The sequence below is a fragment of the Mytilus edulis genome, chromosome 3 (genome assembly GCF_963676685.1).
Source record: "Mytilus edulis chromosome 3, xbMytEdul2.2, whole genome shotgun sequence".
Taxonomy (NCBI): domain Eukaryota; kingdom Metazoa; phylum Mollusca; class Bivalvia; order Mytilida; family Mytilidae; genus Mytilus; species Mytilus edulis.
Genome location: NC_092346.1, coordinates 38,952,785 through 38,973,754, shown reverse-complemented (window position 1 = coordinate 38,973,754; position 20,970 = coordinate 38,952,785). Strand labels below are relative to the sequence as shown.

General features: G+C 32.5%; 2 protein-coding genes across 2 annotated transcripts; one reads left to right on the top strand and one right to left on the bottom strand.

Moving 5' to 3' along the window:
* Positions 1 to 3,054: 3,054 nt before the first annotated feature.
* LOC139515241 (golgin subfamily A member 6-like protein 7) lies at positions 3,055 to 4,747 on the top strand. Its single transcript, XM_071304803.1, has 4 exons — positions 3,055 to 3,075; positions 3,385 to 3,690; positions 4,156 to 4,308; positions 4,478 to 4,747. Exons 1-4 carry the CDS (start codon positions 3,055 to 3,057, stop codon positions 4,745 to 4,747), a joined length of 750 nt encoding a protein of 249 aa, XP_071160904.1.
* An 8,800-nt stretch (positions 4,748 to 13,547) lies between these two features.
* On the bottom strand, positions 13,548 to 20,124 carry LOC139516453 (uncharacterized). Its single transcript, XM_071306589.1, has 4 exons — positions 19,906 to 20,124; positions 15,310 to 15,582; positions 14,619 to 14,662; positions 13,548 to 13,781 (listed from the first exon to the last, which is right to left on the bottom strand). The coding sequence occupies exons 1-4, from the start codon at positions 20,024 to 20,026 to the stop codon at positions 13,776 to 13,778; spliced, it is 444 nt and encodes a 147-aa protein (XP_071162690.1). The 5' UTR covers positions 20,027 to 20,124; the 3' UTR covers positions 13,548 to 13,775.
* Between the last annotated feature and the right edge of the window lie 846 nt (positions 20,125 to 20,970).

Here is a 20,970-nt window from a genome sequence, read left to right as displayed (position 1 = left end):
GCCTGCATACGGAGTATATATCTCACAATTAAAACGATATTCCCGCGGGATTGTATATGATATCACGGCTTCCTTGGTATAGGGTTGTAGTTTAAATAGAAGCTTTTAAACCAAGAGTTCTAGATGGTGAAGTTTGAATCATCCCTTTCTTAAATTTTACGGACGCCATGTCAATTTAGATAACAGTATGGACTATATATATATCTGCTTCACAGATGATAGCAGATATGTTCCCAATGTCGTAACTACAATCCCGTCCCACTTCCACGAATGTGACCTATCGAATAAGACTTGCTACAGGTTTTGTACTAATAAGAGCAAAACGACGTGTGCCACATGTGGATCATGAGCTGCTTACCCTTTCAAAGCACCTGCGATACTCCCAGATTTTGGAGCGGTTCGTGTTGCTTAGTCTTTAGTTTTCTATGACGTATGTTGTGTTTTTTCACTTTATTTGTCTGTTTGTCTGTTTCGATTTAAGCCATGGCGGGGGTCATGGCGTTGTCAGTTTATTGTGATGTATGAGTACGTGTATCTCTGGTATCTTTTCTTTTTATAGGAAAAAGGTTAATCAATATAAAAACAATCATTCATTGAGTATTGCATGGCATTTCATAGTTTTAACATATTTTATTGTTCAAAGTGAAAAATGCATGGACCAGACACAAGTCAGTGGCGGATCCAGAACTTTTTGTAAAGGGGGGCGCTGACTGACCTAAGGGGGGCCCGCTCCAGTCACACTTCAGTGATTCCCTATATAATCAACCAATTTTTTCCCACGAAAAGGGGGGGGGGGGGCGGGCCTCCAGGCCCCCTGGATCCGCCTATGCAAGTTTTACAACTTTAAAAAGTAACGTCTTCTCCAAAAACATAGTCCACTACCGGTCAAACATTCATTTTAATGGAACGAAATTCTAACATGACCGATAACTTGTCATGGTGTAAACTACATAAAATAACAAACAAACCTACCACTTAATTCTTCAAACAATTTACTAAAGAAAAGTAAAAAAATCCAAAATGTCATTTATCTTAATACAATGTCTTTTACAAATCTTTAAAAAAAATAGTTATTTCCTTTTGAACAGAAATCTATAATTAATTCATGTATAAAGTATTTCAGGGAAAGTTTAAAAAATAGTTATTTCCCTTTGAACAGAAATCTAGTAATTAATAAGTATTTCATAAAAACAAAAAACAAAAAACTAGGGAAAGGGCTTCGAACTTGATCTGAAAATTGTCATGATAAAAAAAATACACCAAATACCAAACCATTTTTTTCAAGCCATATGCCATTATGAAAAAAGTCTGGAAAACTGATTTGCCGGATTGACAGACAGACAGAAGGACAGAGTGCAAACATAAGCCCCCCTCTCGACTTCCTCGGTAGGTCTGGTGACTAATAAGGCGGTGTGGTATGATTGCTAATTTGTGTCCAAAGTTATGGAAACCATTGTTTTAACAATTATTCAAATGTCTAGTACCTCTTTGAAACTTCTTTACATCTGCAGATGTTCGTGTGGATATAAATCTACTGTAAACTTTATATACAGAAATGGACTTCATTTCAATTATGTAACTTTAAATAACAAGCGAGTGTAACACCATGATGTTTTTATCATATGATACATGTGTAATCTGGATCTTTTGTGGAATTCGAAGGGATTACATGAATAGCAAAGTCCCAATTTGAATTGTAAATGATTGTAATATTTCAATATTTTCTTGGCACCAAATCAGTGCTAGGAACTGTCTTAACCTTCATTGAGATATGCCTTTTTGCGGGGCATTTGTGACTTCGAGACGAAGAACAGCAATAACAAAGCTGTTCCTGACCTTCTGGTCTCGTCTAGTGCGAGAATTAATTTTGTGTCATGAATTGATTTTTCATCGAAATTAAAGAATGACAAATATAATGCATTCAAAATGAAATTTTATTTGAAGACAAAAATAAGAAACAACGTGTGATTGAGGTTTCGGTAACAAAATGCGACTTAAAATGGAGATTCATGCATTTAACCTTTCGGTCTTTTTGAAAGACAAACTATTTTTCAAGTTTAATTATCAATTTAACATTATCAGACCTTTGAATATTGTCTTTATCGCTTTTTATATTGATTAATATTAATGGTTGACTGTTCAATACATAACCAAACAGATACTTCTATCCAATTATTAAGTTAACCCGTATGGTCCAGCCTGTCTTATACATCAACATTATTGTACTTTGAATTGATACACAAACTGCATGCTTATGAGGTCATTACATTAAATAACGGTCGCACGTGTACTAATAGACAATTTAGTATGACAATACACATATCTATTCATTAAATGCAATTGGGGTTTGAACTAGTCTTCACTTACCGAAAATCCCCTCGTCTTGTTTGCATCTTTATCCATAAAAGAAGTTTTCTTATTCATCTCATTATATTTTCTTTTTCTTTTAAAATTTATGAGCTAAAAAATAAGAGTGAACCGGTTTAACACCAGTTACAGTGTTTAGAAAGCACACCATCAAGCCCACACACTGCACGTTATTAACGTTATTGTTTGCTTTTAAGGCTAGGAATGTAATAATTTATGTCATAAGACATTTGCTGGTTGACATGTATGTAACTGCTATATTGTGAAACACAAAGCTTCTTTTCTTTCCTTATCCGAGGATTCCAGCTGTATCTCTGACATCTCTCACTCTCTATCTGTTTTGGAATATATTGTTGGTTCTACATGAAAATCGTGACTGACATAATAAGAGCATCATGATTAGAAGAATACATTTACAAAGTACGACTACCCCTCGGACTGCTTTCTTGAAAGTTACTAAGATCATATCCAAAAGCAAAATGAAAAGAACAAATAGGTGTACGAGTAAGAACAGGACAAAACGATGCAAGAGGATGGATAGAATATAGAGTTAAAGAATGAACTGAACAAAGGGTTGTAAGATAATGAACAGAACAAAGAGTGTAAGATGTTGAACAGAACAAAAACGAGCAAGAGGGTGAACAGAACAAAGGGATGTAAAAGGATGAACAGAACAAAGAGTGTAAGATGGCGAACAGAACAAAGAGTGTAAGACGGCGAACAGAACAAAGAGTGTAAGATGGCGAAAAGAACAAAGAGTGTAAGATTGCGAACAGAACAAAGGACTGCAAAAGGATGAACAGAACAAAGAGTGTAAGATGGCGAACAGAACAAAGGACTGCAAAAGGATGAACAGAACAAAGGACTGCAAGAGAATGAACAGAACAAAGGACTGCAAGAGAATGAACAGAACAAAGGACTGCAAGAGGATGAACTGAAAAAAGGACTGCCAGAGGATGAACAGAACAAAGGACTGCAAAAGGATGAACAGAACATGTGGGTTTATAAGATGAACAGAACAAAGGACTGCAAGAGAATGAACAGAACAAAGGACTGCAAAAGGATGAACAGAACAAAGGACTGCAAGAGGATGAACAGAACAAAGGACTGCAAGAGAATGAACAGAACAAAGGACTTCAAGAGAATGAACAGAACAAAGGACTGCAAGAGGATGAACTGAACAAAGGACTGCAAAAGGATGAACAGAACAAAAGACTGCAAGAGGATGAACAGAACAAAGGACTGCAAGAGAATGAACAGAACAAAGGACTGCAAGAGGATGAACTGAACAAAGGACTGCAAAAGGATGAACAGAACATGTGGGTTTATAGGATGAACAGAACAAAGGACTGCAAAAGGATGAACAGAACAAAGGACTGCAAGAGGATGAACAGAACAAAGGACTGCAAGAGAATGAACAGAACAAAGGACTGCAAGAGAATGAACAGAACATGTGGGTTTATAGGATGAACAGAACAAAGGACTGCAAAAGGATAAACAGAACAAAGGACTGCAAGAGGATGAACTGAACAAAGGACTGCAAGAGAATGAACTGAACAAAGGACTGCAAGAGGATGAACTAAACAAAGGACTGCCAGAGGATGAATAGAACAAAGGACTGCAAGAGGATGAACTGAACAAAGGACTGCAAAAGGATGAACAGAACAAAGGACTGCAAGAGGATGAACAGAACAAAGGACTGCAAGAGAATGAACAGAACAAAGGACTGCAAGAGGATGAACTGAACAAAGGACTGCAAAAGGATGAACAGAACATGTGGTTTTATAGGATGAACAGAACAAAGGACTGCAAAAGGATGAACAGAACAAAGGACTGCAAGAGGATGAACAGAACAAAGGACTGCAAGAGAATGAACAGAACAAAGGACTGCAAGAGGATGAACTGAACAAAGGACTGCAAAAGGATGAACAGAACATGTGGGTTTATAGGATGAACAGAACAAAGGACTGCAAAAGGATGAACAGAACAAAGGACTGCAAGAGGATGAACAGAACAAAGGACTGCAAGAGAATGAACAGAACAAAGGACTGCAAGAGAATGAACAGAACAAAGGACTGCAAGAGAATGAACAGAACATGTGGGTTTATAGGATGAACAGAACAAAGGACTGCAAAAGGATAAACAGAACAAAGGACTGCAAGAGGATGAACTGAACAAAGGACTGCAAGAGAATGAACTGAACAAAGGACTGCAAGAGGATGAACTAAACAAAGGACTGCCAGAGGATGAACAGAACAAAGGACTGCAAGAGGATGAACAGAACAAAGGACTGCAAGAGGATGAACAGAACAAAGGATATACGATGGTGAACAGAACAAAACAAGGCCACATGATAAACAGAACAAAGGATTTAAGATGATGATCAGCACAAAGGACTGCAAGAGGATGAACAGAACAAAACGACACAAAAAGATGAACAAAACATAACGTGTAAAAGAATAAACAGTACAAATGATTGCAAGAGGACGTGAGAGTATACACAGAACACTGGGTTGTAAGAGAATGAACAAAACTAAGCATGATGAACAGAAGACAGGGGTACTAGTTGATGAATTAAACATAGGGTGTAATGGTTGAACAGAACACAAGACTGTAAGATGGTGAACAGGACAAAGGGTGAAAGATGATGGCTGAACAGAACATAGTCATATAAGAGGATGCACAGAACATAGATGGTAAGAAGATGAACAGAACAAAGGATGCAAAATGACGAAAATAACAAGAGGATTTAAACAGTAAAAGCATAAATGTATACTTGCAATCCACTGAGTAACCATATTTAGCCATTTTCCATAGGAAAAATTACTGCATCAGATAAACTTAGCTTCATTTAAAGTCTGATTTGTATCTAAATGAAAGATATTTTGCTCCTCATCCCTGGCAGTTTGTTTGGTTCAAACTGAACTACATTTCCAGGTATGAAATATTTCCTGATATCAAAATTAAATAGCTTTTTTAGAAGGCATGCACAAATTCACCAGACATTTGAATAATTGTTAAAACAATGGTTTCCATAACTTTGGACACAAATTACATAAAATCTTAAGGGTGAAACTATACATAAAGAATTGAGGAAGCGAAAATATGTCATGAATTCAGTTGTTCACACCATATTATCCGATTATGTGATTACCAAATTGAGGCCAAAAGTCTTAAGTGTGTGGATACACTGGACTGCACTGTACATTTCAAAAGTCTCATTGTCCAACTACTTTAAGTTTCAGCTTCACCAACCAGGGATGGATCCAGAAATTTTCATAAGGGGTTGTCCCACAGACTGATAAAGAGGGAGCCCTCTCTAGTCAGGCTTCAAAGTACTATAACATGTATAAGTCAGTGGCGGATCCAGGGGGGGGGGGGGGTCCGGGGGTTGGAACCCCCCCTTTTTTTTGGTCGATCAATGTATTTGAATGGGAGCATATAGTTGGAACCCCCCCCCTTTACTCTGGCTTGGGAACCCCCCCCCCCCCCCCCTCCTTTTTTTAAAATGGCTGGATCCGCCACTGTATAAGTTATTGATTTAGTTAGCATGGAACAGACATATAAAGAAAGTTTAAATATAAATAATATATCACTATCATAATTTAGTCTCTTATAATTCTGTATAGAATGGCTCTCATTTTATTTAGTGTTATTTTACAATGTATAAAGATTGATTGTACTTGTTGAGAGATGAGACTTTAATAAAACATTGAACTGAATTGAATTAATTTCCATAATTTTAATGGCCATGCATTAAAGATAATCCGAATATTGTCAAGAGAATTTTTTTGTCATTTATATATCACTTTTCTACAAATCCAACTCCCCTGTCAAGGGAAACCAAGAAATCATGAAAAATACAGTACTGAAATTAAAACAATCAATATTTACTTTTGGCACCAGAAATCGAATTACTTTGACTAACCTATTTGTTGTTAACTAGACCTAGTTTTTTTTGCAATATAGGAAATGAAATTAATTCTACACAAACTCTTCTTCACCACACAGGAATCCATACTATAATTGTCCACACAACTCCTACAAAGGCTGTGATGTAAATGAAAATTTGGACACACAATTTCATTAAGAAATATTTCTTTCATGCCATGCTCTATGCTCATTTTAACATGGGTGGGCATTATATTTGACAATATCTTATTTCTGAGCCCTAGCATGGCATTTTAGAATTATTTCGATTCTAATAGGAATATTTTTAATTTTGTACTTTGATTGGATTGGGAAAAAAGTTATTGCAACTTGTATTAATCCCCATCCACTTTGTGGGTAAGAGTGCTGCCTTGTAGCAAAATTAGCCTGCTCTTTTTCAAAATCTACAATGAAGTCTTTTATGTGCAAGAGATATCACTCAGTATTAAGGAAGAGTGATTGTATATACGCACCTTGTTTGGTCATATCATATTTATTTCAAGATGTTTGTTGATTGCTTTATATCAAGTGGAAAATAATTCATGCATATTTGAAATGAGCCAAAATTCAAGAAATTATACAATAGTACTAGCTAAATAGTACCATAATTTTCATTGAATGGATTTGGTACGGATGCCTTCAAGGTATTCATTCACAGCTTACTATATTGTAGCGACTGTAGAATAACAGGAAACCTGCAATTTAATACTTAGATCTCATTCTTATGTAAAAGGTACTAAGTTTTATCAATTTTGTGGCTATTCGTGAGCAATGAATAAAAGTTTAGACCAAATAACATGTTTTTTATAAATGTGTTGACACCTTACAAGCAAGGATCCACAAAACATGATTTTCTTGATTACACAAAATAGAAGTTAGTTAATCGACAGTATCAAGCCATATAAAAAATCCAAAATCACTACAAACAATGTCAGTTTTGCCGCACAGAAGCTCATTATTGAACACAGAAGAGCAAAAGTAACGTACCAATAAAAATTGATTAAATCCTTCAACTTTCTTTGTAGATAACTTTTGTTTGGTATGAGTCCAGTCGCAAATATCATAATTCTCAAAAAGAAATGAGATTTGTATATTAGAGATGGGGGTCCTTCATTTCTTTATTCTTTTAGGTATATTTTGTCCATTAGTTAACTTTATTGTCCATTAGTTAACTTTATTGCCCATTAGTTAACTTTATTGCCCATTAGTTAACTTTATTGTCCATTAGTAGTAAACTTTATTGTCCATTAGTTAACTTTATTCATTAGTTAAACTTTATTGTCCATTAGTTAACTTTATTGTCCATTAGTTAACTTTATTGCCCATTAGTTAACTTTATTGCCCATTAGTTAACTTTTTTGTCCATTAGTTAACTTTATTGTCCATTAGTTAACTTTATTGTCCATTAGTTAACTTTATTGTCCATTAGTTAACTTTATTGTCCATTAGTTAACTTTATTGCCCATTCGTTAACTTTATTGTCCATTAGTTAACTTTATTGCCCATTAGTTAACTTTATTGCCCATTAGTGAACTTTATTGTCCATTAGTTAACTTTATTGTCCATTAGTTTACTTTATTGCCAATTAGTTAACTGTATTGTCCATTAGTTAACTTTATTGCCCATTAGTTAACTTTATTGCCCATTAGTTAACTTTATTGTCCATTAGTTAACTTTATTGCCCATTAGTTAACTTTATTGTCCATAAGTTAACTTTATTGTCCATTAGTTAACTTTATTGCCCATTAGTTAACTTTATTGTCCATAAGTTAACTTTATTGTCCATTAGTTAACTTTATTGCCCATTAGTTAACTTTATTGTCCATTAGTAGTAAACTTTATTGTCCATTAGTTAACTTTATTGTCCATTAGTTAACTTTATTGTCCATTAGTTAAACTTTATTGTCCATTAGTTAACTTTATTGTCCATTAGTTAACTTTATTGTCCATTAGTTAACTTTATTGCCCATTAGTTAACTTTATTGCCCATTAGTTAACTTCATTGCACATTAGTTAACTTCATTGTCCATTAGTTAACTTTATTGTCCATTAGTTAACTTCATTGTCCATTAGTTAACTTTATTGTCCATTAGTTAACTTTATTGTCCATTAGTTAACTTTATTGCCCATTAGTTAACTTTATTGCCCATAAGTTAACTTTATTGCCCATTAGTTAACTTCATTGCCCATTAGTTAACTTCATTGCCCATTAGTTAACTTCATTGTCCATTAGTTAACTTTATTGTCCATTAGTTAACTTTATTGCCCATTAGTTAACTTTATTGCCCATTAGTTAACTTTATTGCCCATAAGTTAACTTTATTGCCCATTAGTTAACTTAATTGTCCATTAGTAGTAAACTTTATTGCCCATTAGTTAACTTTATTGCCCATTAGTTAACTTTATTGTCCATTAGTTAACTTTATTGTCCATTAGTTAACTTTATTGCCCATTAGTTAACTTTATTGCCCATTAGTTAATTTAATTGCCCATTAGTTAACTTTATTGTCCATTAGTTAACTTTATTGCCCATTAGTTAACTTTATTGTCCATTAGTTAACTTTATTGCCCATTAGTTAACTTTATTGCCCATTAGTTAATTTAATTGCCCATTAGTTAACTTTATTGTCCATTAGTTAACTTTATTGTCCATTAGTTAACTTTATTGCCCATTAGTTAACTTTATTGCCCATTAGTAGTAAACTTTATTGCCCATTAGTTAACTTTATTGTCCATTAGTTAACTTTATTGTTCATTAGTTAACTTTATTGCCCATTAGTTAACTTTATTGTCCATTAGTTAACTTTATTGCCCATTAGTTAACTTTATTGTCCATTAGTTAACTTTATTGTCCATTAGTTAACTTTATTGCCCATTAGTTAACTTTATTGCCCATTAGTTAACTTTATTGTCCATTAGTTAACTTTATTGCCCATTAGTTAACTTTATTGTCCATTAGTAGTAAACTTTATTGTCCATTAGTTAACTTTATTGTCCATTAGTTAACTTTATTGTCCATTACTTTATTGTCCATTAGTTAACTTTATTGTCCATTAGTTAAACTTTAGTGTCCATTAGTTAACTTTATTGTCCATTAGTTAACTGTATTGCCCATTAGTTAACTTTATTGCCCATTAGTTAACTTCATTGCCCATTAGTTAACTTCATTGTCCATTAGTTAACTTAATTGTCCATTAGTTAACTTCATTGTCCATTAGTTAACTTTATTGTCCATTAGTTAACTTTATTGCCCATAAGTTAACTTTATTGTCCATTAGTTAACTTTTTGCCCATTAGTTAACTTTATTGTCCATTAGTTAACTTTATTGCCCATTAGTTAACTTCATTGTCCATTAGTTAACTTTATTGTACATTAGTAGTAAACTTTATTGCCCATTAGTTAACTTTATTGCCCATTAGTTAACTTTATTGTCCATTAGTTAACTTTATTGTCCATTAGTTAACTTTATTGCCCATTAGTTAATTTTATTGCCCATTAGTTAACTTTATTGTCCATTAGTTAACTTTATTGTCCATTAGTTAACTTTATTGCCCATTAGTTAACTTTATTGCCCATTAGTAGTAAACTTTATTGCCCATTAGTTAACTTTATTGCCCATTAGTAGTAAACTTTATTGCCCATTAGTTAACTGTATTGCCCATTAGTTAACTTTATTGCCCATTAGTTAACTGTATTGCCCATAAGTTAACTTTATTGTCCATTAGTTAACTTTATTGCCCATTAGTTAACTTTATTGTCCATTAGTAGTAAACTTTATTGTCCATTAGTTAACTTTATTGCCCATTAGTTTTTCTTCTTTATGCTTCAACACCTCATTAGTCTCTTTTCTTTTCTTTTTTTAATTATCTTTGTCTATATCCCTTTATTTTGCACATTTAGCCCCTCATTCTATATTCTGTAAACCCCATTCCAAATATATAGCATAATTACTTATACAATAATAATACCTATAATTTTATTGTGCAGAAACATATTACTTACAACAGTAAATGAGTACTTTTGTTTTGCCTGCTCAACTTTAGTACAGTACATATAACAATATAAATTTATAATAGGTAAATAGTATAAACAAAAATTGCCATAACAATCCACAAACCAAGTAACAACCTCAAATGACAAATTTTCTCTAACACTTGTTTTATCTTGCAATTCAATCATGTCCATTTCTTGAAACTTACATTACAAAAAAACTCTAAGCCTTTTTTCAAATTTTCTATAATATTTGTTCAATCTAATTCTTACATTTCAATCTTGTCCATTGATTGAAACTTCCATTAAAAAAAATCTCCAACTCTTAGCCTGTTCAAAATGGTCTTAGCTGTTCAATATTTTGTTACCAAAAATTTATTCTCAGTTCTTTATACCGGGGTACATGTCCAAATACTTGACATCAAAGTTCCTAGACATTTTTCTGTTGTCTTTTTTGTATCTACACCCTAAGGTAAAAGTTATAAAGTTGGATTAAACTAGGACTAGAATATCATATTAGTTTAACAGTCCCAGGTTGAAAGAACACATTTTTTGAAAATAATTAAATAGAACATGTTTTGCTAATTCAGCATTATTTCAGTTCAGTGAATATTTGGAATGACAATGTACAGTACTTTTATAAATGAAACACTTTTAAAACATGGCTGGAAAAGATTGCCTTGAGGCTTATTGTGACCAAATTGATAAAAATGTGAAAAATGTTTATACTGTGACATTCAGTGGCACAGGTGTAGTGTTTCTGTGTAATCCATGGGTCATCATTCCCAATTTTTTTCAAACATTAACATGATTTTTTGTGTATGGGTATAAGTTAAATTCTCTTTGGATGACCTTTTTTTTAAGCAATTACTGTGGATTCATTAATATTCGTTGGATACCAATTTTCGTGGATTTCGTTGGTACAAGAGAACCACGAATTCAAATGTTCAACGAATGACAAATTTTCTAAAGGAATGAGTGTAGACTTTGCCAAAACCACGAAATTAAATATCCACGAATATGTAAATTTTCCTCAAACCACGAAAATTGGTACCCACGAAAATAAATGAATCCACAGTACTGTTTGGAATTGACACCAAGCAGGTTATTCATTGTTTCCTGACAAATCTACTTTTAATAAACTGTCAACACATTTGTCTTAAAATAGTAGTCAAAAACGAGGAGAAAAAAACCAACATCTTGCACCATGCAAACTTACAATTACAGAAAAAAAAGTACATTACATTTTTAAAACAAATTAACAGAACACACTGCATATTTGGAATTATGAGCACTATAGAAAGACACACATGGGGGTTTGCGGTTAGAAGCAATAACAACATTAGGCAAAATTACTTTTAAAATTAAAAATCAACATCTACCAATTCGAATCTGACACAAAAACAGCAAAATTCAAAATTATGAATAAAAGTAATACTGTATGAATATTTATAAGTTTCTTTGTGTACAATGAAAGTATATGTTGACTACTAATGAAATACATGATTCTAACCAGGAATGAGGCATAAAATGTAACAGAAGAACATCAAAATGGATGATGGGCAGAAATCTGTCAAAAATAGATGAACAATTCTAAGATATCTACAGAAATCAACCCTTAAAATGAACATTTATATTCTTCCTATATTTTTAAATACTGTTTTGGAAAAATGTGACACTGTCATTTTCACTGTGATAATTTAAAGCATGTATATTCATATTTGTATAAGAATAAAGATAAAATTAACAATATATGTATAATTATAAAATCTTAATTTTGTTGTCGATTTACAGACTTCGAAGTTAATGAAATTGTTAATTAGCCTTGATGAATAACAGAAGTGTGACCCTTTTTTAAGATAAGTTTTATTTACATGTGTGTGGAATTTAATGAAAATGTATCATGATGATTTAGAAAAAAAACTATTAAATGATGGTGATGTAATTTCAATAAGTTAACATACATATTTAAATCTATCATATTTCACATAACCTAAATAGAAAAAAAAAACGAGAAAAAACTAAAGTCATAAAGTAATTTATCTACGATAGAAGCTATTCCATAAAATTAAATAAGGGCTATTCAAGAAAAAAAGGTATGGGGGGGGGGGGGGGGGTTGGAAGGCACGTATTAATAATACATGGGTGATGGGTATCAGAGCAACTTTTCACACTACAATGCACTATAATTCTCAATTACAATTGTCTGGGTGGTGGGTGCTGACAAAAACTGCCTTCCAACCCCCCCCCTATATTTTTTTTCTGGAATAGCCCTAAACTACTTCTACTCAATTGACAAAATTCAAACTTTTCAAACAAGTTTGTCAACAAGAGAAACAATTCCATAAACCCAACTTCTCCATATAGCATTAATTTACCATTATAAGGCCAAATAAAAATATATGTGTGGTTCCAGTAACCCTACCGTTCCTACTTTTTCGGCTTAAAAATAGCCTTCCCTAAAAAATTTATTGTCATTTTTCATTAAGCACTGTTAAAGTCAGAATGTTGCTCTCATAGACTCAATGTAAAAAAAAACCATAAAATAAAAAAAAATCCCTACCTACCTACCCTAACTTTTTTTCGGATGTGACTGGAACCACACATACTTTTTTATTTGGCTCAATAAATATATATCAACTGCACACTTGGAAAATAGCACTAAAAATTTGGACCTATAGTTATCTAGTAGATGCAGTATTAAAATAATGAATACACTGCACATTACAATTATCTTTTTTTCAAGGGGAAAACATGTATTCAATCTATGTCTACTATAATTACCCAGTAATCAAAATGTACAAACAAAAAGTAGCTTTATCAAGTTTCACAAAATGTTTTTGAACACATCTAACTTTAAGTTCAATATACATTTCAATCATTTAGATAGCCATGATTTTTAATATAACACAGAAAAAAATAGAACAATACACATAACAGCCATGACAGCAGCATATTTTATCTTAGACTACAAAACACATAAGTACATATTAGCACTTTTTTACGTCCTAAAAATTAAGAGCCAAAAGAAATATTTATTATTTTGGACTATTTTAACTGCAATTTTAATAAAAACGAACAATCATATAATCACTAATAATATTTAATTCACACTATACAGCAAGTCTTATAATACATTGTTTCCGCCAAAATTGGCATAACCTATACCTTTCATTTAATTCTCCATAATAGCAGTTGGATTGTCAAGTGGTATAATGCAAACATATATTTCTACCATCTTTCTTACATGATTTTATAATTTTTGTTGTATTATATCTATAATAAACCCTTCCCTCAGATGAATACTAAGAAATAAATGCATTGCACAGCAGAGATTGGAAACGTTTTCATAAAAAAATAACTATACAAAACTATAAAATGCTGTCCATCTTTTCCAATAAATTGTATATCAAATCATCTAGCAGCTTGACTTGTGTCTGTTTGTTGAACCTAGTCACTGTTCATTTCTTTGGTGGCATTTCTTCTATCATAACTGAAATATACATTATTATTGTACACATAATAGCTTAAAACATAACAACAGGTTTTTTAACAACCTTGACAACTTACAAATGTATTAGGGGTTAAATATGCAGTCAGATTGACAAAAAACATGATTTTCTTTATTTTTAAGGTACTCACCATGCTCATTGTTCATCATAATAAGGGACGACATCAAAAGATCGATGTAGGATAAAAAACTTAAATCAAATAGTTTGGGGGTGGGGGTGGGGTTGCATTGCTGCAAGTTTTGTTAATTTAAAATCTATTTTACATATATCCATATAGGTAAATTAATTTTTCCCAAATTAAGTTAAGAGGGGGGTGGGGGTCAGTGAAAAAACTATGTGAATTAAGTTTTTTTATCCTTCATTGAACTTTTGAGGTCGTCCCTAAGAGGAAAGGTAGAGTTGAAATAAACTTCTTTTGTCATTAGTAACAAAATATTAAAATTTGAAGTTATTGCAAATGCAGAGAAATGACTTAATGTGCAAATTTCCAATCGATAATGATCAAGGGCAATAAGTCCTGACATCAATAGTGAAAATAGTCAATCATTGTACTTCATCTCAATTTTGTCATCAGTAGCAATTTATAATAATTTGATAAGAATTGGTTGAACAGTTCATGAGAAATGGCACAGAAATGACATCAAAAGCATTATTAATCCTTGCTCCTGCATGACAAAAGTCTGCCATTTCATTTCATTTCTACATTTTGCCATTGTACATTTGTATATCTGTTTTTCTATTTTTTGATAGGATTGAATAACTATCTCTGTACTTTTATTATATATATTTCACATTTCCTTTATTCAAAAATGACTTACTGATGGTTTCTGTGGAATATCTTTTTGTCTTTGTTCGGCAATATCTAAAATGAATAAATATTTTTTTAGCTTGAAGAACTTTGAATTTGATTACAGTTGCAGTTTGTAATGTAGCTGTAATTTTCATCAAATATCAATAAATTTGCACAAAAAATTAATAAAATACACTGCAAACACAGAGGACAACATTTGTGTAAATAAGAGTAAATTGTGATATTTTTGTTTTGAATGCTTACATTGTGTACATGTTTGCTCAGAATCAGAAAACTGATGATAGTGAACAGATTCAGATTTCTACTAAAACTATTAAATTTATCAGATGAAATGCAAATTTGTAAGAGTGCCAAAGAACCCTGTGTATATCCTGCTATTGCTGTTGTCAGTGTAAAAGTGTAATGTTGACTGCCAAACAGTCTTTTTAACAGTAAAATAAGGATTTTTTTGTTATAAATTTCAATAATTTTTCTTCGTAATCTTGAATCTGTCATATTATAAACATTCTATGTAGATTTTATAAACTTTTGATGTCTTAAAATAGAATCCCATACTGACATACTGTATGCAAATGCCAGTCTGAAATGTTAACTGAAAAAAAATAAACAATAAAAAAGAATCTGTTTCATAAAATCTATCATAAATGTGTGACCAAGTTATTGATGTGTTAAAAAACTTGTAAATGATATGTACATACTTTTGACAGTGAAAAAATCTGATATTTTCTTATTTGAGTTTGCATCTACAAGAACAGCATCAACATCCATACCATCCTCATCATTATCATCATCAGTTGGTGTGGGAGGCTGTACAGAGGGTACTGATGGGGCAACTATATGTCCAGTATTGTCTAAGCACATTTGTCCTGAAACATTTTGGTTTGGGATCGAAGCACAGTTGTCATTAGCATCTATATTGATATCATCCAATTGTTTCTGAGCTCCTGTAAACAACAGCTGCTTGGTCTTTTCTGAAAAATAATTTTCTCTGCATTAAATCATATACATTATAATGTGGCTTCTACCTTGGACTATTATACTAACAGTAAGTATAATAGTCCCAGCTTCTATGTAGTATTTAGCAAATTTATATATTGTTCATGCAAAGCTCTATGGTCATTTTAACATTGTTAGGCATTGTATTTGTCAATTTATTTATACTAAACCCTTGTAAACATGGTGAAGGATGTATGTAAAGCATTTGTATAGTAAATAGAATCATACAACATAGAATCATTTTGATGTTGATAGGAAAATTTAGAACTTGTGTATTTAGATGTGGACCTATATCATGTATATAATAAACGTGATTGAAATGCATTCATATTGATTTAATGAAGCAACAAAGATTCTATAGATATCAATGTTTAGATTTAACTTAACTCCTATTCCAATCTGGATTCTAAACAGACAGAGCCTGTTCAGACAGAACACAGCAACGGAGGGCACCCATGACCACCACACTGGAAGTTGTCTAAATGATTTTATTATCGGAATGGGTGTCTTCTCGATTGCAAACATTTTATGTGTTACCTATTCCTTGAACGCCAACAAAAATATTTCAATAGATGTTTATTTTATAAGTGTTTAAATTAAAAAATAATTAGTGAATTTGATAAAATTGCAACATTAAAAAGTAGTAGATTTTTTGGTTAAATTATTATGAATTTTACAGAAATAAAGAAATTAAAACATTTTTTATTACTTTAAAAAAAAAAAAAAAATTGGGAATGGAATTGTTTATTAACAAAAGTCATATTACAAATATTAAAGGAATTCAAGTTAAATATAATTATTTCAATCTAAAAAACAAAAGGAAAGAGATTTATTCAGTTCCATATCATTTTGAATATTTTACTATTTAATATGATCTTTTCAAATGAACAATTTATTAAACTTTACACTTATAATAGACTGTTAAATATGAAAATTGCTTGTATAAAATATTCAACAACTGTTATCAGATCACGTAAGAAGTGTTTTTTTGTCAATCTGCTAATATGTTTGCTTATTTTATGATAAATGTATTGTTTTCTGTGTGCTCTGTCTACAAACAAATAATATGCTCTTCAAAATTAGCAAACATAACACCTGAACAATATATTATGAATCACTTACAATTAAAAGGGTGTAATATCATAACCAAGAAAAGTATCCTGAACAACTGAACAAAATATAACAGTGTAATCTAACATCGGATACTAAGTTTCGAGAAATTCCATCAAGTAATACTGGAGGATATTACAGAACACACAACTATAGAAATATTGAAAAGAAACATCAAAGTCCAAAGTCTATTGTAGAATTTGTGCAAACCGGGAATTCCTGGCAATAGGCATATGTTGAGGCTTTGTGATGCAACAATTAAAATACAATTCAAAGGTTTATGTTGAGAAAAGATCATATCGGTTCAAGCAGTAACAGCAGAAATTGATGTTCAACAACTTCACAAACATGAATTTGATATAACTACCTGGAATTTATCTATGTTTAATTAGTATGATTGTTTTGATAAGCATGTGCTTTCGTTGTGATAACTTTTTGCACCCATTCCTTGAATGCCAACATAATTTTACAGGTAAATTGTCGGTAAATCAAAGGATGTTGGCATTCAAGGAATAAACCTCAGAATGGACCAAATAGCGATAAGGTTTATTAACATATATTGTAATGTGAAAATTGGATGACACAAGCTTGCAATTTAAATCATAATGTTTAGAAAATTTATTGATTTTTAGTGTTCTTCCCAGGATTTTTGGATAGCGCTGTGGTAAGCGCGTAATTTTCAACAATTCTCAGTAACTTTGTCATGGTGCGGTTTGTTTGTAATTGATTTGTTATATGTTTTTCTTATGTTATGCTATTGATGTTTACTCTTGTAATGATGTCCTCATCATGCTCATGGAAGTTACCCCTTTGTTTGTTAAAATAAAATTGAGAATGGAAATCGGGAATGTGTCAACGAGACAGCAACCTGACCATAGTTACATGTATTATCTGAATATAGAAGAAGAGTCTTTTTTTCTCCATTGTAAATTAATATAATCCTCATATTATCTGTGTATAAAACCCAAGGATAAGTCTTTTTTCCTTGATGGGTCTATACCAGACTGCCTATGTGAAGATTTCTAAGAACTTACAGCGGATCTTGCAGAACATGTAGGACCAACAATAAAGACATGAAAGACTAAAGTCATTGTCAGCTTTTGTGTTTGGTTTTGTAACCCATTGTAGCAGTGAACTGTTGACCTTACAATGCTAAAAAATTGACATTTTTTAGCGTAATGATTTCTCATTTTTCTAAACTTAACGTTTTATAATATTCAAATGGCTTCATCAAAGCTGGACATCGAAAAAGTGAATTTTTCAAGTCGTATCAGCTTGGGGTTTCATGTTTTTCTAATCATATTCTCTCAATTGATTTCAAATGGTAAAATTGCTGACTAAACAATTATAAGTTTGAATAGGTGATACAAATGTAATTATTACTTAAAAGACTGACTTCCTCATTTTCGGGTTCGTATGGATAGAAAACATGGCAAATAATTTGTAACAAACACCTACATGTATGTTTGATCGTTTTTAAAATCGTTTGTTCAAAATTCGTAAATCAAGTTTGTGAGTCTCATCAGGAAATGCAGTCAATTTATTCATCTCATTTCATTCATATATGCCTCTATATATTCTTTTAATTAAAGAAATAGATGTCAATGTTGAAATCTTTGTTTATTTTGATCTTTCAATGTCGCCATTTTATAAAATTTATTGGACTGGTTCCGCGGAGCTACTTAATACAACAGAAATAATTCATTCAGAAAATAGTAAACCAGTTGATCACATGATCCTAAGTGAAAAATAAGTTGGAAATTTGAAAAAATTACGAAAAAATATAGTGACATGCTTGCGTTGGATAGAGCTGCGGTCAGTGAAATAGAACAGCAGGAAATTGGGATAGGACTGAAAATCGCAGCGCTAAAACAGCTTGGGGAGAACACTTGATTTGTATGAAATACAAGAGGGTAGTGATGGGGGTACCCCCATGACAAATAACGGTTAAAATTCTTGCCAAATGACATTTACAGTATGTTTAGTCCGAGATTACTCTGACGTCCAACGGCTGTTTTGCCAGACAAGCTGGGGCCGTGGGACGTCAAAGCTCGTCCCATATCAAAAAGTGGATATTTGCCCACCCAAAATAGATGCTGCTTCGTCGCTTCTGGTGCCGACTGACGGCCTTGGAATTATATAAATCGGGCATCAATCTGTTCATTTTTCATTTATGTAAGTTTCACCTACCTGCCAACCTTTATTTTTCCATATTTTAACAGTTTTCACAGAGACCCATCGATTTCTGCATTTTGCCTTTCATTTTCAAAGATTATCACGTGACCACGAGAAAACAGTGATGATTTATGCAAATGACCATAATGTAACACCTCGTTCATTTACTATGCAAGTTATCTAAATGTCCGAGAGCTTCCGATTGTTCTCGTGGTCGGAACTAAATGCTTAATACCGATCTCCTGTAAAGGAGGTGAAAAATCGTGGTTGGCTACTAAATGTTAAACATCGATCTCCTACAAAATTTGCATATTTGAGTCTCGTGGCCACGAACTCTCTCGTAACTTGACGTCCATTTGAAAGTGTAAGTCAAAATGCAGAAATCGATGGGTCTCTGTGAAAACTGTTAAAATATGGAAAAATAAAAGTTGGCAGGTAGGTGAAACTTACATTAATGAAAAGATAAATGAAAAATGAACAGATTGATGCCCGATTTATATAATTCCAAGGCCGTCAGTCGGCACCAGAAGCGACGAAGCAGCGCATCTATTTTGGGTGGGCAAATATCCACTTTTTGATATGGGACGAGCTCTGACGTCCCACGGCCCCAGCTTGTCTGGCAAAACAGCCGTTGGACATCAGAGTAATCTCGGACTACAGTATGTTTTGGTGTGTGACAATAAAATGTACACTTTCTTTTCGACAATAAAAAAACATTGACTGATTTTGACCAATCACTTAATTTTTTTCTCTTCCAAAAATGATGGTAAGGATTATTATTTAAGACCTCTGAGGAATCACAGTAAGGATATTTTGAAGAATCACTGTAAAATTTTAACCAATATCATATGCCGCTAACGGTGGCCGAAAATGACTGTTTGACGCCTGACGTTAGAGGGCTATTACTACCCTCATACAAAGTAGGAATAGTTTTGTTGACAAATATATAAGGCTATTAAAGATGAACCCTGTTGAGTGTTGTCTATTGCCAATAATTTTCCTGGATAATTTACCATAAACAGTTTTCATGTTCTTGTCTCCGTCCATGCCCATCAGATTTATTTCCTTCGTTCCAACATGAGTCTTCATTTGGAGTGGAGAGGCATCTCCAAACGGATTTGGTCTTTTAGGCATAATATGTTAGTTAAAATGAAATAAACAATGTTTTCTGAAGTTGTTTTGGCGTCGCAGCGGGTTTCTGGTTTCCTTATTGTTACCTGAACAGCGAACCAGTCTGCTAGAGAGAATAAACCAATTGGTCCCGAACGTAAGCCCAAATTCCGGGAAGCTTTCATTGGTTCTTGTTTGCGAAAGGTTTAGTGGCAAATCATGCATATTTTAAAAAAGATTAGACAAACACATTGAAATGAATACTCTGAAAACGTGTATTGCTCATTTATAAAAACTAAACTAAACTAAACTAAACTAAACTAAACTAAACTAAACTAAACTAAACTAAACTAAACTAAACTAACTAGAAAAATCTGGCTCGGATCATGAATACTCAACAAGACAAAATAAGGTCAGATGAACCATGCCAAACAGGCATGTACAGCTAACAATTCTTCAACTATACAGGGGCGTAGCTACCTGGAGGCACGACAGCACGTGCATCCACGTCGTTTTCACAAAAAAAAAAAAAAAAAAAATAAAAAAAAAAAAAAAGCAGAAGAAATGGTCAATCGGAATCGGAGACTGTTGATGTCTTTTCCGTCTATCCCGGATATTAGTTTGACAACCTAGTTACAAGTGAAGCTGTTCATTCAGAAAAAGATCGTACCTCCGAAGTTGCGTGCACATTGATTCGGCATGCAAAAAAAGAAATGGCAAAATAAAAATTTATAAATTGAATGTTAAAGGAAACACCTATGTTGTCACTTTTTTTAATTGATGAAGTATCATTGAATAACGGAGATTATGACAAAATCGGAAGGTTACTTGTATCTTTTACAAGATTTATACTTTTGAATTTGTAATACTCAGTCTAAGATATGTAGTTTTGAAGCACATTTTACAGTGTACAGTTCATCAGTTTGGAATGAGATGTACCAATCGGCATTAGAATTATCAGATCCCTT

Coding starts and splice junctions, on each gene's coding strand:
- LOC139515241 (XM_071304803.1), top strand. CDS start 3,055: ATGGCGAACAGAACAAAGAGT. Junction 3,691..4,155: donor AGGATGAACAGAACATGTGG/GTTTATAGGATG, acceptor GTGGTTTTATAG/GATGAACAGAACAAAGGACT. Junction 4,309..4,477: donor AGGATGAACAGAACATGTGG/GTTTATAGGATG, acceptor GTGGGTTTATAG/GATGAACAGAACAAAGGACT.
- LOC139516453 (XM_071306589.1), bottom strand. CDS start 20,026: ATGCCTAAAAGACCAAATCCGTTTGGAGATGCCTCTCCACTCCAAATG. Junction 15,583..19,905: donor GAACATGAAAACTGTTTATG/GTAAATTATCCA, acceptor ATTATTTTTCAG/AAAAGACCAAGCAGCTGTTG. Junction 14,663..15,309: donor AGATTTTTTCACTGTCAAAA/GTATGTACATAT, acceptor TATTCATTTTAG/ATATTGCCGAACAAAGACAA.